Here is an 18,668-nt window from a genome sequence, read left to right as displayed (position 1 = left end):
CTAGGGCCGGAGGTTAGAAACCTGTTTTTAAGCCTCTTATGGGGGTCCAGCCTCTAGGGGGTTAGAAAGCCACTAACACCACCCCAAGAAATGCTAGGGGCAAAGTACAAAAAATGAATTTTCACATTGCCACAAGCTTGAAAATATAAAATATGTAAATGAAGCCGAGGAAAAAGTAAATGATTAACGCAATTAACGTTGGCTATTGCGTGGGAAATATAGCTTGCCTATTAACATCCAATTTTGAGCATGCGCTTAAAAGTTAATTTCCGAATGCCGAACTAATCATCAAATTTACTTGCTAGAAGGAAATAATTCAGTCTTAATGTTTATTTGCTAGTATGTGGACCAACATTTGATAACATAGAGGATACTATAATATGATAACGGCTCAGGATGAAGTAGGATTGGATGATGGGAATTTTGTCTATTTTCGACGAGTTAAGGTTAGCTTTCGAAAATAAACGGTTATATTCTTCTCACCTTAGACGGTAGTTTTGAAGATGTTACCCTTATGAGTGCCAATTCAGGAAAAGGCAGGAGAGCTGGACAAAAATTTTGTTAGTATTTAAGACTGCGAGGCCATTTGAGGGAAACCCTAAAAATTCTAAAAACTACCTTAAAATAATCGAAAATACTTACTTGTGCGCACTGTTTCAATTTACACCATCCCTGAGGGGGATAAATTATATTTTAAAATAGCGAACGGCGAACTCTAACGTTTCATGACAGCAAAGAAAAGAGTGATGATGTATAAAACGGGTTACATTTTTTTAATAAAGGGGAAGGGGGTAAAGTGAAGTAATCCGTCTTAAGACTGATATAAGTAAAAGTTTTTGATTGTTTTCAAGCAGTTTTCAGGGTTTCCTTCAAATTGTCTCCTGGTCCTAAACATTACCAGATTAGTTTTCATATTTTTAAGATATAAAAAGATTATTTGTCAAAATCTAGGGGGTCGGGGGTATTATTTTTTTACTTCCTTTTTAATGAAAATGCCAAAAAAAATCAATTTTTGGGGGTGGGGGCGAAAATTGGCACCCTGGTTACCATCAAAACGCTTTATACAACCTAAAATGAGAGCATTGGTTTGTTTGCATCACTCTATTTTACAATTACTAGTTTTGTTAATATTTCCGTAACTGCATTCATATGCGCTTCTTTTGAAGCAATCACTCCCGAGACGTTTTGAATTGTTTTTCCTTCGTGATGACATCCCAACCCCTCCCTGCTCTTTTCATAATGCATAAATGTTGCCAGGGCTTTCTTACTATTTATTTTTTTTGGGGGGGGGGGTATTTTCAAGGGTTTTTTAAGAAAACCTTACAAAACGCATATAAAATTTATTTATATGCATTTTTGTTACTTTTTTACGAGTCGGGTAGAAATTATGGGTGTGGGGAGGGTGGCTCAAATCCTGTAATACCCCTCCCTTCCTCTTTGCACATAGCCTCTGGTTATGAAAAATCAAAGTTAGGTTTTGTTAGATTTTGTTTTTTAATTATTTTTTTTTATTTGGCTTTATTTGACATTACAAACCAACTACTAATGAAAATTAAGCACAAAACCTGATGAAAACCCGGCAATATCAGTTTTTTATGTATAGCATAGGGGTCTATTTGGCCTTTTTTTAGAATAAATTTGCCAATTTGGTCAATTATTGGCACCTTTGTCATATTGCTTCCCCCGAGATTTTGCTCATTAGTAGCCTTGTCACATTTGGCCTTTCCAAAATTTTGCTCTAGATCTGCTCCTGGCTCTCGGTCTAAAATTTACCGTAGGCAGGACCTTTCCGCCACGCGTGATATACTTTCACCATGTGAAGCGCTGGTGAGGCCTAGTAATTATTCGAAGTGGTGTGTTTTTTCAATGACGATGGTCATTCTCAAAGCATTTTTAAATGGACTATAAACTTGAATGTAAAAAAGGGGGGGTCAGAGGAGGGAGTGTTAGCCTCCTTCATGCTCCAGAGAGCCTTACAGTAGATCAAACAGATCAACGGAAGATTTGATTAAGAAAACATAATGTATTATTGATGCTGATTATAAATGTGAAAAATCTGTCAATTTCAAAATTACTTGTCAAAAGCGATTAGCAGAGGAAAATGTGGATATTTTTAGAAAAGAGGGGTTAAGCTTCCCCACAAACGGTGGGGAAGCTTAACCCCACCATGATCTTGATGAAATTCAGCATATATGATAACCTTTTTTATTTTTTTAAAGAAGGATAGTCACGCATGCGGGTTTGTTTGTTTCCCCATGGGCTACAAACTCCTTATTAAACACGGACATGGTAGGTGGAATTGTTGCACTCCAATCACTTTTGACTCTTAAAAAGAGCACTACTACTACTACTACTACTACTACTACTACTACTAACAACTCACCGCAGCACCAAGCCGCCTGAGGCCAACACAGCTACGCACGATCCTCCTCCACCCCAATCCATTCAAAGCCTCCCTTTTTACACCCGCCCACGAAGTTCCCATTTCCTTTAAATCTTTCTTTATGACGTCCTCCCACCCCAGACGGGGACGACCTGCTTTCCGTTTAGCCCTAGATGGTTGGCCGAAAAGAACAATCTTCGGCAATCTGTCATGTTTCATCCGCACAACGTGCCCTAACCACCTCAACCTTTCTTTCATTATAGCCCTAGAGAGCGGTATTGAACCACATTTTTCGTCTAGCCTATTGTTAAAAAAAAAAGAGCACTAGAACTTTGATTTCCAATCAAATGAACCCCCTCCGAAATTTCTACGACAAGTTCTTTACGGTGTGGCATGGTAGAAAAAATTAATACATTGAAGCCATATCGCTCTTTACTAACGCAGCGCTGTTGCGCTTCCCATGATATTTAAGGACCTAAGTTCAGCATACGTGATCAATATCGTTTTAAACTTATTTTTAGTGTTTGATCTCTTAATTGTCCCTTATAACCCTATTAAATGTAATAGCCCTATTAAATATACATTCTTTAGCCCTAATATTAGCTACATTAAAAATATATAGCCCTTATAACCTTCATTACTACTACTACTACTACTAACAACTCACCGCAGCACGAAGCCACATGGGGCCAACGCAGCTACGCACGCTCCTCCTCCATTCCAATCTATTCAAAGCCTCCCTTTTTACACCCTCCCAGGAAGTTCTCATTTCCTTTAAATCTTTCTTTATGACGTCCTCCTACCCCAGACGAGGACGACCTGCTTTTCGTTTAGCCCTAGACGGTTGGCCGAAAGTTTTTCTTATTTCCGTTTTCTCAGACGAAAATCTTATAATTCATTCATTCCCAAAATAAATTCTATGTCACTTCAACTTTCACGACATGATACGAATTCTCGACCTGTCAGGTCTAAACCTGTGCTAAACATGCTTTATTTAAAATTCGGCAAATGTGATGATTTCTTAGAACGGAAGTAGTTGAGTTTGATTCAGTGGAGCCAATTGGAGAGGAGGCATTTTCCCGTTGAAATAAAAAGAACATTCAATTTAAGCATCAAATATCCTCCCCCCTCCGTAAGGCTTTATGGTCAGGAATCAAGTGAGAAAGAAAACCCAAAGAAAGTAAAAAAAAAGAGAAAAAACGGAAGAAAATAAAACACACAATCTAAAAAGGAAATTAGCAATGAGCTATCAGCTACCACTAGACTATTCGCAGAAAACCAAAATGGAGTAAAGTGCCTTCTCCAATAAACAAAATAAAACAAAATTCCAACTTAGTACTGTAAAAAAAATTGTTTGAAATTCAACACTAATTTTTGTAATGTTTGTCAAAAAAAATTGGGATTTCAACAGCTGAAAATTGTTGGAATGGAATATTTACGGCCTTATTGGAATTCCCTAGTCATTATTGAATTTCCAACTTGTTGAAAAATATAAATATTGAATATACAAACCGCAATTGAAATTTCAACTTTTTTACTGAATTACCGGTAAAATCATCATATTTGGTGATGATTTATTAACTGTGGCAACCCTGGTTAACATATAGTGAATATAAGAAGGGCTGTATCCAGGATTTTTTCGGGGAGGGGGGAGGTTACAAAACACTTTAAAAAATGCATCAAGAATTTGATTACATGCATTTGTGTTACGTTTTTACGAGACTGACAAAAATTGGGGAGGGATTCAAACCCCCCTGGATACAGCCTGAAATTGAATATAAGTAATAACTTATTCCCATGGAAATCTAGAAAATCACACGGATTAAAAGTTCCAGTTTTCCACAACCACTCGGTTTATATCTCATCCTAACAGGCCATTTAGCTGCCAGGAACGATCCCCAACTTCCGACATAAGCCAGAACCGGTCCTTCCCCCGCTGAAAGAGAGTCAGGAAGAATTGTCTGAGTTTTGTTTTTATTTAAACAAGACTGTCGACTAATGTTATTGCTGCCTTGTATTTAAAAGATTGTTTCTCCTTTATTGATACTCCGTAACTCTTCCGTAAGGAATGCGAGACTAAAAAAATTCTATAGTATTCTTCCATTTCTCTCAAATATTAATTATAAGCTAAAAATGTTTGTACATTAATTATGAGTGTACATAAGAATTTTTGTACACAAATTTACTTTAAATGGCACCAAAGTCAAAATTAATAGGATATTCAAGAAATGTCAATCCACAATTGAAATCCAAACCCTTTTGATTAATAAGACCTATTTATGTTGAGAATCACATTTCTCTAATGAAAAACATATAAATCTTGATAATTTTGTTGAACTTCAAACACGATTAACAGTTTCAACAAAAAATCCGATTGTTTTTTACTTGTTTAATTTCCAGTAAATAATTTGTTGGAAATCCATTTTTTTTTTTTTTACAATGAATTGGACCAGAAATATCAACCATACATGGGTGTCAAAGAAATAAAAGTGAAACAAAAATAAAGAAAAATAAATGCATACATAATAAATTGATCATCCAGAGATCAAAAAAGCTTTTGCGATTCTTCTAGTGATGTGGTATATCAAGGAATCGCCCCATTTCGTGTATTGTAAATCCTCTTTTTGTTTGTGTGTCCGAACTTTTTAGAATTGTCGTAGCAGTCTTACCATAACTTGTGGAGCTTGGATAAGAGACCTGAATAAACGACAGAAAACTAAAAGCCAATACCTCCCTTCCCAGAAATCTTAGAAAAACTGTTTAACTTCTCCTTTCTTGTACCGGAGATAGATATATCCAAATCTAATGGAACTTACATCATTAGAAAGTATGAATTCTATTTTTCCGATAAAACGGAGCAGCATTTTCTTTTTAAATTTCAGGAAAGGGTAACCCTAAATGTATTCTAGGATAGCTGCTAGGAAAACTCGAAAAATTAACTCAAAGGAACTATCATTTGAGCAATCCGGGAGCTCCTTGTGGTGCTACCAGCTTTGATTGGAAAGCTTGTCGACACAGGGGACGTATTATTGAATTTATGTTGTACGTATATTAAATAGACAGTGCTTTCCTTAACAATGGGTAAAATATTACATTTTTCTTTGTTTTAAACTAGCCTTTCGTTGGCTTTTTCGAGGATTTGATACATTCAAGATCCCCTATTAAATTTTTACCAAAATTTAAGGAAATATCTTGGGAATAATTTCCCAGCTTCGGGACCAGGACTCAAGCCACGACTCCAGCTCAAGCCAAGACTCAATCTCAACCATGTTGAACTTCCTTGTAGTAATGGTTCTGGGGCTGTTTTAATTTTTTAATTATATTTGTAACAATCCTATTTAATTGTAAGTCTTATTTTGTTTATACATGTGTTTTACATACTAATCCCCCATTGTTTTACCTGTTCTTCTTTTTATGCTCATCAAAGGTATTTAAAGTTCAATATCAATAGCAGAAGTATTAATAGCAGTAGCGCTGAAAGTTTCAAATTGATATACCTTCAGTCGTTCTTGAAAAATTACTGGGACGTCTTATTGACAACCAGCATGCACATAGTGCTTTTCGAATTATATATATATATATATATATATATATATATATATATATATATATATATATATATATATATATATATATATATATATATATATATATATATATATATATATATATATATATATATATATATATATATATATATATATATATATATATATATATATATATATATATACATATATATATATATATATACATATATATATATATATATACATATATATATATATATATATATATATATATATATATATATATATATATATATATATATATATATATATATATATATATATATATATATATATATATATATATATATATATATGTTATGATGAGAAGGCAGCGTGGTCTTCGTCGTTATCTACTTTTTGTTGTAACTGAATAAGAAAGAGAAAATCTATTGATAATATCTTGCTTCTTATGATTTTTGGACACAATTTCAAGGTCTTTACAATTTTCGTTCAAAGTTGTGCCCCTTCGAAGCAAAAATCTTGCGTACATACTTGCCTAATGACATGAATGTCAGTGGTCTATATTCTCTAGAACAAGTTCTCCTTGTAATATACCAACATTTAATTTTAGGAGAAATCATCGGATGGTTTTGCTTTTGGCATTGTGATATGAATACTTTGAATGTTGCAATACTCAGTAGCCTATTGCAACATTAAACTATGGATTAGCGACATTTTTCGACTACACAGGTCTATGTGCCAGCAGATATAAAGGGATAGACAGACCAAACCTTTTCGTTCAACGTTTTAAGAAGGGTACATATGCCAATGATGAGCTGTTATTTTTCAGAGAAGATGGCGTATTGTTGGCTAATTACTTTAGTTTTCTAAAACATGGACACAAAACGAAGATAATCTGCTTACCAAGCCATAAAGCTGCATATCAAATTCGAGGGTCGCTGACTTCAGCCCTGAAATCTGTTTCAAGGAGCTCTTGATGTCAAATAGGGTGACCTGTGGCAATAACAACCGACCCCCCCCCCCCAACAAAAAAGGAAAATTGACAACAGAACACCAAAACTGTGACCCATGCCAACAGCAACCATCCCCCCCCCCCAACAAAAAAAGAAAAATTGAAAACAGTATACTATTTTTTTTAGATCTATGCATTTGAATTTATTTGCATAAAAAAAAATCATTTCAGTTTCGAAAGAGGTGAGAGAACGCCCCAGGGGCTTTGTGACCCTGGTAAAAATTGCGTCATAAATTCAACATGTTGCACATCTTGGAAACAAAAATTTCAAGCTCACATTTGCAAAAATATGAAATTTCGTTTACTTCGCATGAAGGATGATCACTGATATTTGTTAAATGTATGTTTCATACAGTTTTCCCGAACGATAAGCTGTTCTTTTTACAGAAAAGGTAGCGCATTTTTGGTAAATTATTTGGAATTTTTGAAGCCTAGACACAAAACGAAGTAATTTGCTTAACAAGCAACCTCACAAATCTAATATTGAGAATAAGCCAACATATTTAGAAAATCTGCCAAACTTAAACTTCAACCTAAAAAGCGGCTCAAAATGAGTGTCAACCTAGAAAGAAATAATAGTTTAAAAGCTTTCGTAAAATATCCTCATATTAAATAAATACGGTTGTTTTTAGCTTGAAATAAATGCTACATCCGTCCAGTCCTTAAAACTGTTTTTGGTACCACAGAGAGCAAGCCGTGCCAAGCCGTGCCAACGGTTTTTGGTACCACAGAGAGCAAGCCGTGCCAACAGTACCCGACCTTAAAAAACGAAATTTGATAATAATTAAACAGTCCGTGGTAACGAACTGTAACTAAGGAGAGACCCGCCTCAATAGTAACCGAAACACAAAAGAAACGGAGTTTTGATACCAGTAGAATATCCAAGAATGGAATTTTTATGCTAGTTTGAAATATGTAAGTTTCATTAATTTTAGTCTTACGCATCAAAGATTACGAGCCTGAGAAAATTTGCTTGATTTTCGAAAAAGGGGGAAACCCGCTAAAACTCATAAAATCTTAATGAAAATCACTTTATCAGATTTGGCGTATCAGAGAACTCTACTGTAGAGGTTTCAAGGTCCTACCTGGAAAAATTTTTTGCAAGAAGAACGATCACGGATGCGTGTTTATTTGTTTGTTTTTTTGTTTTTTTTTTTTTTTTTTTCCCAAGGGGTGATCGTATCGACCGAGTGGTTCTAGAATATCGTGAGAGGGCTCATTTGAACGGAAATAAAAAGTTCTAGCGCCCTTTTTGAGTGATCAAAAAAATTGGAGGGCAACTAGGCCCCCTCCCACGCCTCTTTTTTCTCAAAATGATCTGATCAAAATTTTGAGATAGCTATTTTGTTCAGCATAGTTCAAAGGCGGAATAACTACGCCTATGCAGATATCATGAACCCCTCCCCCACAGCCCGTGGGGAAAGGTCTTTAAGTTACAAAATTTGCTCATTCTTTGCGTATAGTATTTGTTATTGAGAAGTATGCATACATTTTTTTTCTGGGGGGAGGGGTCGAATTTTCGTCTAGTGCGATTTTCGCCGGGGATAATTTTCCATGGAGAGGGAAGTTTGCACGGGGTGAAATTTTCAGGGGAAATGTTACACTAGGGGAATTTGCCAGAATGTCTATACGAAATTCTTCTTATGTCTTGCTTTCTCATTGCCGATTTAATTTTACGCGTGGAGATGTTAGGTCTAATTTTCCGGGGTAAATTGTCATCAGGATTGAATTGTCGAGAGAATAAATCCGTGGGGAGGACGGATTTACCTGTGGAGGTGTAGCCAGATTTCCTGGCATTACTTAAAAAACGATCAGAAATTAAATTAAAAAAGTCTTTTCGACTGAAAGTAAGGAGCAACATTACAACTTAAAACGAACAATATTAGGTATATGAGGGGGTGTACTCCTTCTCAACACCTCGCTCTTTACGCCAAAGTTTGAATTCTGTCCCAATTCCTTAAGAACGACTCCCGAAATACTGTTCGTTTAATTAGAACAATAAGAAGCTTTTTTTAAAGTACTAAAAAGCTTTAGCGTAAAGAGCAAGGTGTTGAGAAGGAGCAAAGTAGCAACCCCCTCATAAACGTAATTCTGTTCGTTTTAAGTTTTAATGTTGATCCTTACCTTCAGTTGACAAAACTTGTTGTTGTTTTTTATTTAATACAAGATAAGGTTATGATTTTGCTGCAGATTCCAAATCTATGAGACTTATTAGTTTTAAATTTACACATAAAAAATCATTTATCGAAGAAACATTTTCACTTGAATTTAGAAATAGTAGGGGGGCACCACCAGAAGCGCTGTTATCCTGGGGATGACCACACCATAGTTTCCATATATTCTAGAACTTGCAAGTAGTGGCGTCACTTGGGGAGGCAGAGGAACTGTGTCTCCCTGCAGGGAGCCACAGTCTACGAGGAATCTGTAGATCCCCCGTAGATTTTGAATAAAACTTTTTGGGGTATTTTCATCGAAAAGCTCTTTTTTTCGGCATTTCATTAAAAAAATAACAAATTTGCCCTCCCAAGATTTTAAAACATACATTTTCCCCTCCCTTCCAATTTTCCTGAATTGACAGTAGCGTGTGTTGTTCTTCAAAATTTATGCACTCCATTCTGAAAAAAATCGTTATTATGGGCCATATATACAGTTACACCTCAGCCATCCTACAATGGCAAAGCTATACCTGAGCCATATTAAAACGGCCATTCTGTGTCACATGTAAAGTTATACCTCAACCATATTACAATGGAAAATTGATATATCTATGACATAATAAAATGTTTATTATGTGCCATTTACGCAAAGGTAATTTGCGTAAGCCACATTGGCATGTAATCACAGGCAGCGCGCTATCGCTGCCTAAGTAAAGAACAATGTGGGCAAAATGTGTTTCTTTTTTCTTTTTTTTGGTTCTCCATACCCGGGCACTTCGTATCAAAGGAGTTGTCGTAGAAACTTTGAAAAGAGCTCTTTCGATTGGAAATTGGAGTGGCTAGTGCCCTTTTTAATAGTCGAAAGTGATTGGAGGGCAACTAGCTCCCCACCCATGCCCATCATTCCCCCAAACACATCCAATCAAAATTTTGAGATAGTCATTTTGTTCAGCGTAGTTGATTTCCAAATAGAAAATATGTTTTTGAGGAGGACAATCCCCCACAACCCTCAGGGCAAGGGTTTTAAGTTATGCCCTGGGGGCATAAAAGTAGAAAGGGGGGTCCGACTCTGAACAGTACATAATTTATGCATGTTTTTATGGTTTTTGTCAGTGAGAATGAAAAAACATGAATTTTCTCACTTAAAAAAACATGAATTTTCTCACTTTTATGGATGTTTTCTTGGACGGTTATGGGTGTTGGTCAATTTATTTGATGTTTTTCATGGATGTCAACAACAATTTATGTCTGTTTTATGGTTCGTTGTCAGTGAGAATGAGAAAACAGGATTTTTCTCACTTTGTTGGATGTTTTATGGTTTTTGTCAGTGAGAATGGAAAAACAGGAATTTTCTCACTTTGATGGATGTTTTTTTGGACGATTATGTGTGTTGGTCAATTTATTTGATGTTTTTCATGGATGTCAACATCAATTTATCTCTGTTTTATGGTTTTTGTCAGTGAGAATGAAAAAACAGGATTTTTCTCACTTTGATGGATGTTTTATGGTTTTTGTCAGTGAGAATGAAAAAACAGGAATTTACTCACTTTGATGGATGTTTCACGGTCGATTTATTTGTTGTTGTTTGTCCAGGTGTAAAGACAATGGGGTGATTTACATAATCGAGGGGAATTATTGATTCACGAAAGGGGAATTAAGAAACAAACATGGCTTCTTTGTTGTTTGGCTAACCTAACCTGATAAATTGATTCACATAATCGGCGGGGAAATTATTGATTCACGAAAGGGGAATTAAGAAACAAACATGGCTTCTTTGATCTTTAGGCTAACCTAACCTGAGAACTTTATTTACATAATCGCTAGGGTAATTATTGATTTACGAAAAGGGGAATTAAGAAACAAACATTATGGCTTCTTTAATCTTAGATCTGAGGGATAAACGTTCTTTAGGTCAGAGAGAAAAATTAATATTCTATTTTTAGATAGGGCTTCGTTGGTCTTTAGTGTCAGGAAATAGAAATGATATCGCTTTTTAGCTTGTAATTATGCGGTTGTCTAAAGAGATAGAAATTATATTTTTGATTACGACTTCACTGATATATAAGTCAGAGAGATAAATTGATATTCTGAAGAAACCTTCATAGTGTAGATAGGAGTATCTATCATATGAAGAGATTAACGGGGGAAAAGGGTTTCCTAGAAATTTGAAATGCGACAGCGCAGGGATGCCAAAAACAAAAGGAACACGCTGAGATTACGTTTAGGGATTATTTGGGTGAAACTGTTTTAGACATTTTAGGGAACTATTTCGGCGAAACAGTTAGAGACATTTTTAAAGATGATTTTAGAAGAGGTTTTAGAAGAGGTTTTGAGTGTGGTCGTTATAATACACAAGTTGTATTTGAACAGTGTCGTGAAGTCCTCTACCCCAACCCCAAAGGGCCCCGATCCCCTACCCCAACCCCAAAGGGCCCCGATCCCCCTAGCCCAACCCCGAAGGAAGCCCCCGGTCCCCAAAGGTCTCCCAGGCTCCCAAAGGGTCCCCTGCCCCCCCAAGGGCCCCCGGCGCCCCAAAGGCCCCTGAGCCCTCATTTTTTAATACTTTTTTAAGGCTTTACTATATCTTTTCAGAACAATTTACTTTCCTAATGTCCCTCCTACAACCATGTTACATCAAGAAGTTCTTATCTATTTCACCCAAAACTATACTATACAGCATTTTGTATAACTAAACACCAAGAAATACAATGCATAGACCATTTCAGAGCAAGTTACTTTCTTAATGTACCAAATAAACCCATTTACCAACTTGAAGTACTTATCTTTTTCACCCACAACTATACTTTACAGCTTTTTGGATCCTCAACACCAAGAAATACTTTTCAAAATACATTTCAGAGCAATATCGATTCTTAATATCACTCCTAAGCATATTTTCCAACATGAAATACTTATAATTTTCAACCACAAACATAAAATTCAGCTTTTTGGATACCTCAACATTAAAAAATACTTTTCAAAGACCATTTCAGAGCAAGTTACTTTCTTAATGTCCCTCCTAATCCCATTTTCCAACTTGAAGTACTTATCTTTTTCATCCACAAATATACTTTACATCTTTTAGGATACCTCAACACTAAGAAATACTTTTCAAAGGCCATTGTAGAGCAAGTTACTTTCTTAATTTCCCACCTAAACCCATTTTCCAATTTGAAGTACTTATATTTATCACCCACAACTATACTTTACAGCTATCTGGACACCTCAACACCAAGAAATACTTTTCTAATACTATTTCAGAGCAAGTTAGTTTCTAAATATCCCTACTAAACCCATTTTTCAACTTCAAGTACTTTTCTTTTTCACCCACAATTATACTTTACAGCTTTTTGGATACCTCAACACCAAGAAATACTCTTCAAAGACCATTTCAGAGCAAGTTACTTTCTTAATGTCCCTCTTAAACCAATTTTCCTACTTGAAGAACTTATCATTTTCACCCACAACTATACTATACAGCTTTTTGGTTACCTCAACACCAAGTAATACTTTTCAAAGATCATTTCAGAGCAAGTTACTTTCCTAATGTTCCCTTCTAAACTCATTTTCCAGCTTGAAGTACTTATGTTTTTCATCCACAACAATACTTTACAGTTTTTTGGATACCTCAACACCAAGAAATACATTTCAAAGACCATTTCAGAGCAAGTTACTTTCTTAATGTCACACCTAAACCCATTTTCCAACTTGAAGTACTTATCTTTTTCACACACAAGTATACTTTACAGCTTTTTGGATACCTCAACACCAAGAAATACTTTTCAAAGACCATTTCAGGGCAAGTTACTTTCATAATGTCCCTACTAAGCCCATTTTCCAACTTTAAGTACTTTTCTTTTTCACCCACAGCTATACTTTACAGCTTTTTGGATACCTCAACACCAAGAAATACTCTTCAAAGACCATTTCAGAGCAAGTTACTTTCTTAATGTCCCTTCTAAACCTATTTTCCAACTTGAATTACTTATCTTTTTCATCCCACAACTATACTTTACAGCTTTTTGGATACCTCAACACCAAGAAATACTTTTCAATGACCATTTCAGTGCAAGTTACTTTCTTTATGTCCCTCCTTATCCCTTTTTTCAACTTGAAGTACTTATCTTTTTCTCCCTCAACTATACTTTACAGCCTTTTGGATACCTCAACACCAAGAAATACTTTTCAAAGACCATTTCAGAGCAAGTTCCTTTCTTAATGTCCCTCCAAAACCCATTTTCCAACTTGAAGTACTTATCTTTTTCACCACAACTATACTTTACAGCCTTTTGGATACCTCAACACCAAGAAATACTTTTCAAAAGACATTTCAGAGCAAGATCCTTTCTTAATGCCCCAGCTAAACCCATTTTCCAACTCGAAGTACTTATCTTTTTCACCCACAACTATACTTTACAGCTTTTTGGATACCTCAACACCAAGAAATACTTTTCAAAGACCATTTCAGAGCAATTTACTTTCTTAATGTCCCTCCTAAACCCATTTTCCAACTTGAAGTACTTATCTTTTCACCCAAGACTCTACTTTACAGCTTTTTGGATACCTCAACACCAAGAAATACTTTTCAAAGACCATTTCAGAGCAAGGTACTTTCTTAATGTCCCTCCTAAACCCATTTTCCAACTTGAAGTACTTATCTTTTTCACCCAGAACTATACTTTACAGGTTTTTGGATACCTCAACACCAAGAAATACTTTTCAAAGACCATTTCAGAACAAGTTATTTTCTTAATGTTCCTCCTAAACCCATTTTCCAACTTGAAGTACTTATATTTTTCACCCAAAACTATACTTTACAGCTTTTTGGATACCTCAACACCAAGAAATACTTTTCAAAGACCATTTCAGAGCAAGTTACTTTCTTAATGTCCCTCCTAAACCCATTTTCCAACTTGAAGTACTTATCTTTTTCACCCACAACTATAATTTACGGCTTAATGGATACCTCCACACAAAGAAATCCTTTTCAAAGACCCTTTCAGAGCAAGCTACTTTCTTAATGTTCCTCTTAAGCCCATTTTCCAGCTTGAAGTACTTTTTCACCCACAACTATACTTTACAGCTTTTTGGATACCTCAAAACCAAGAAATACTATTCAAAGGACATTTCAGAGCAAGTTACTTTCTTAATGTCCCTCCTAAGCCCATTTTCCAACTTGAAGTACTTATCTTTTTCACCCACATCTATTATATACAGCTTTTTGGATTCATCATCGAATATATATACTTTTCATTGACAATTTCAGAGCTAGTTACTTTCTTAATGACCCTCATAAACCCATTTTCCAAGTTAAAGTCCTTATCATTTTCATCCACAACTATACTTTACAGCTTTTTGGATACCTCAACACCAAGAAATACTTTTTCAAAGACCATTTCAGAGCAAGTTACTTTCTTAATGTCCCTCCTAAGCCCATTTTCCAACTTGAAGTACTTATCTTTTTCACCCACAACTATACTTTACAGCTTTTTGGATACCTCAACACCAAGAAATACTCTTCAAAGACCATTTCAGAGAAAGTTACTTTCTTAATGTCCCTCCTAAATCCATTTTCCAACTTTAAGAACTTATCTATTTTACCCACAACTATACTTTACAGCTTTTTGGTTACCTCAACACCAAGAAATACATTTCATATACCATGTCAGAGCAAGTTCCAGTCTTAATAAACATCGTACCCTCATGTTACAACAGGAAGGTCTTATCTTTGTAACCAACAACTTTACTTTAAATCTTTTTGGTTACCACAACACCCAGAAATACTTTTCAAAGACCATTTCAGACCAAGTTACTTTCTTAATGTCCCTTCTAAACCCATTTTCCAACTTTTCACATAGAGATGAAAAAATTTAAAGTTCTGTTCCAAATTTTTCTTAGAAGATAGAAAAGTTCAAGTTCTCTTCTGAATTTTACCAAAGAACACAATTCAATTCTAATTTCACCAGAGAAAATAAAAAGCTTCCACTTCAGCTTTAAGTTCACCAAGACATAAAAAATTTAAAGTTCAGTTCTAAATTTTTCCGTAGAAGATAGGAAAAGTTATACCATGATTGTGATTATTTTATATGAAGATAAAAAGTTTCACTTTAATTCTAAATTTTCTTAAATTCAATTTGATTTTTTTCAAAGAGATGAAAAAATTTAAAGTTCTGTTCCAAATGTTTTTCCGGAAGAAGAAAAGTTCAAGTTCGATTCTGAATTTTCTTAATGAAAATGAAATAAGTTATTGTTCATTTCTATTTTTCCAAATAATATAAAAAGTTTTCACTTCAGTTCAGATTTTTCTCAAAGAGATGAAAAAATTTAAAATACTGTTCCAAATTTTTCATAGAAGATAGAAAAGTTCAAGTTCTATTCTGAATTTTACCAAAGAACACAATTTAATTCTAATTTCACCAGAGAAAATACAAAGCTTCCACTTCAGTTTTAAGTTCACCAAGAGATGAAAAATTTAAAGTTCAATTCTAAATTTTTCCGTAGAAGATAGGAAAAGTTATACCATGATTGTGATTATTTTCTATGAAGATAAAAAGTTTCACTTTAATTCTAAATTTTCATAAATTCAGTTCCGACCTTTCTCAAAGAGATGAAGAAATTTAAAGTTCTGTTCCAAATATTTTCCAGAAGAAGAAAAGTTCAACTTCGATTCTGAATTTTCTTAATGAAAATGAAATAAGTTATTGATCAATTCTATTTTCCCAAAATAATATAAAAATTTTCCTCTTCAGTTCAGATTTTTCTCAAAGAGATAAAAAATTTAAAATACTTCCAAATTTTTCATAGAAGATAGAAAAGTTCAAGCTCTCTTCTGAATTTTACCAACGAACACAATTCAATTCTAATTTCTCCTGAGAAAATAAAAAGCTTCCACTTCAGTTTTAAGTTCACCAAGACATAAAAAAATTTAAGTTCTGTTCTAAATTTTTCCGTAGAAGATAGGAAAAGTTATACTATGATTGTGATTATTTTCCATGAAGATAAAAAGTTTCACTTTAATTCTAAAGTTTCTTAAATTCAGTTCCGACTTTTCACATAGAGATAAAAAAAAATTTAAAGTTCTGTTCCAAATTTTTCATAGAAGATTGGAAAAGTTATACTTTGGTCGTGAATATTCAAGTTCTCTTCTGAATTTTACCAAAGAACACAATTCAATGCTAATTTCTCCAGAGAAAATAAAAAGCTTCCACTTCAGTTTTAAGTTCACCATGACATAAAAAATTTAAAGTTCAGTTCTAAATTTTTACATAGAAGATAGGAAAAGTTATACTATGATCGTGATTATTTTCCTATGAAGATTAAAAGTTTCACTTCAATTTTAAATTTTTCTCAAAGAAGTGAAGAAAAGTTCAACTTCGATTCTGAATTTTCTCAATGAAAATGAAATAAGTTATTGATCATTTCTATTTTCCCAAAATACTATAAAAATTTTCCACTTCAGTTCAGATTTTTCTCAAATAGATGAACAAATTTAAAATATTGTTCCAAATTTTCCATAGAAGATAGAAAAGTTCAAGTTCTCTTCTGAATTTTACCAAAGAACATAATTCAATTCTAATTTCTCCAGAGAAAATAAAAAGCTTCCACATCAGTGTTAAGTTCACCAAGATATGAATAATTTAAAGTTTAGTTCTAAATTTTTCCATAGAAGATAGGAAAAGTTATATTATGATTGTGATTATTTTTCATGAAGATAAAAAGTTTCATTTTAATTCTAAATTTTCTTAAATTCAGTTCCGACCTTTCTCAAAGAGATGAAAAAATTTAAAGTTCTGTTCCAAATATTTTCCCGGAAAATGAAAGTTCAACTTCGATTCTGAATTTTCTCAATCAAAATGAAATAAGTTATTGATCAATTCTATTTTTCTAAAATAACATAAATTGACTATGATTGTGATTATTTACCATGAAGATTAAAAGTTTCACTCTATTTCTAATTTTTCTTAAATTCAGTTCATTCATCTAACCACCAAAAACAATAGGTTAGGTTAGGTATAAATAAATATTAATAAATAATTAGAAACATTTCTCCATGTTTAAGTTAGGTTAGGTTAGGTTAACTTATCACGAACGTTCATGATAAGTTAACCTAACCTAACCATTGAGAAATGTTTTTCATTATTTATTAATATCTATTTATACCTAACATAACCTAACCTATTGTTTTTGGTGGTTAGATGAATGAACTGAATTTAAGAAAAATTAGAAATAAAGTGAAACTTTTTATCTTCATGGTAAATAATCCCAATCATAGTATAGCCATTCCTATCTTCTATGGAAAAATTTAGAATTGAACTTTAAATTTTTATGTCTTTGAGAAATTATGAAGTGAAATGGAAGATTTTTCATTTTCATTGGTAAATTTCAGAATTGAGCTAACTTTTTTTTCTCTTTTCTAAGAAAATTCAGAAGAGAACTTGTACATTTTGCACTTCTTCGAGAAAACTTAGAATTAAAGTGGAGCTCCATATCTTCATGAAGAATATTCACAATCAAAGTATAACTTTTTCTATCTTCTATGAAAAATTTGGAACAGTATTTTAAATTTTGTCATCTCTTTGAGAAAAATCTGCATTGAAGTAGAAAATTTTATATTATTTTAGGAAAATAGAATTGATCAATAACTTATTTCATTTTCATTGAGAAAATTCAGAATCGAAGTTGAACTTTTCTTTTCCGGGAAAATATTTGGAACAGAACTTTAATTTTTCATCTCTTTGAGAAAGGTCGGAATTGAATTTAAGAAAATTTAGAATTATAATGAAACTTTTTATCTTCATGGAAAATAATCACAATCATAGTATAACTTTTCCTATCTTCTATGGAAAAATTTAGAACTGAACTTTAAATTGTTTATGTCTTGGTGAACTTAAAACTGATGTGGGAACTTTTAATTTTCTCTGGAGAAATTAGAATTGAATTATGTTATTTGGTAAAATTCAGAAGAGAACTCGAACTTTTCTATCTTCTATGGAAAATTTGGAACAGTATTTTAAATTTTTTCATCTGTTTGAGAAAAATCTGAACTGAAGTGGAAAATTTTTATAGTATTTTGGGAAAATAGAAATGATCAATAAGTTATTTCATTTTCATTGAGAAAATTCAGAATCGAAGTTGAACTTTTCTTCACTTCTTTGAGAAAAATTTAAAATTGAAGTGAAACTTTTAATCTTTATAGAAAAATAATCATAGTATAACTTTTCCTATCTTCTATGTAAAAATTTAGAACTGGACTTTAAATTTTTTATGTCATGGTGAACTTAAAACTGAAGTGGATGCTTTTTATTTTCTCTGGAGAAATTAGTATTGAATTGTGTTCTTTGGTAAAATTCAGAAGAGAAATTGAATATTCACGATCAAAGTATAACTTTTCCTATCTTCTATGAAAAATTTGGAACAGAACTTAAAATTTTTTTTTTCTCTATGTGAAAATTCGGAACTGAATTTAAGAAAATTTAGAATTAAAGTGAAACTTTTTATCTTCATGGAAAATAATCACAATCATAATATAACTTTTCCTATCTTCAACGGAAAAATTTAGAACAGAACTTTAAATTTTTTATGCC

The 18,668-nt window shown here is 33.3% G+C and overlaps 1 protein-coding gene across 1 annotated transcript in view; it reads left to right on the top strand.

Annotated features, from left to right (window-relative positions):
* The first annotated feature begins 336 nt into the window (after nucleotides 1-336).
* The window catches only part of Rhp (GTP-Rho-binding protein rhophilin), a 182,141-nt gene continuing 163,809 nt past the window's right edge, over nucleotides 337-18,668 (top strand). Inside the window, exon 1 of the mRNA XM_089100617.1 lies at nucleotides 337-446. Within this exon, the coding sequence (XP_088956743.1) occupies nucleotides 381-446 (66 nt within the window). The 5' untranslated portion in view covers nucleotides 337-380. The remainder of the gene's footprint in view (nucleotides 447-18,668) is intronic.

Source organism: Artemia sp. Qi Xiang Cuo, chromosome 14, assembly GCF_049724085.1.
Source record: "Artemia sp. Qi Xiang Cuo chromosome 14, ASM4972408v1, whole genome shotgun sequence".
Lineage (NCBI taxonomy): Eukaryota > Metazoa > Arthropoda > Branchiopoda > Anostraca > Artemiidae > Artemia > Artemia sp. Qi Xiang Cuo.
This window is presented reverse-complemented; position numbering and strand designations above follow the sequence as displayed.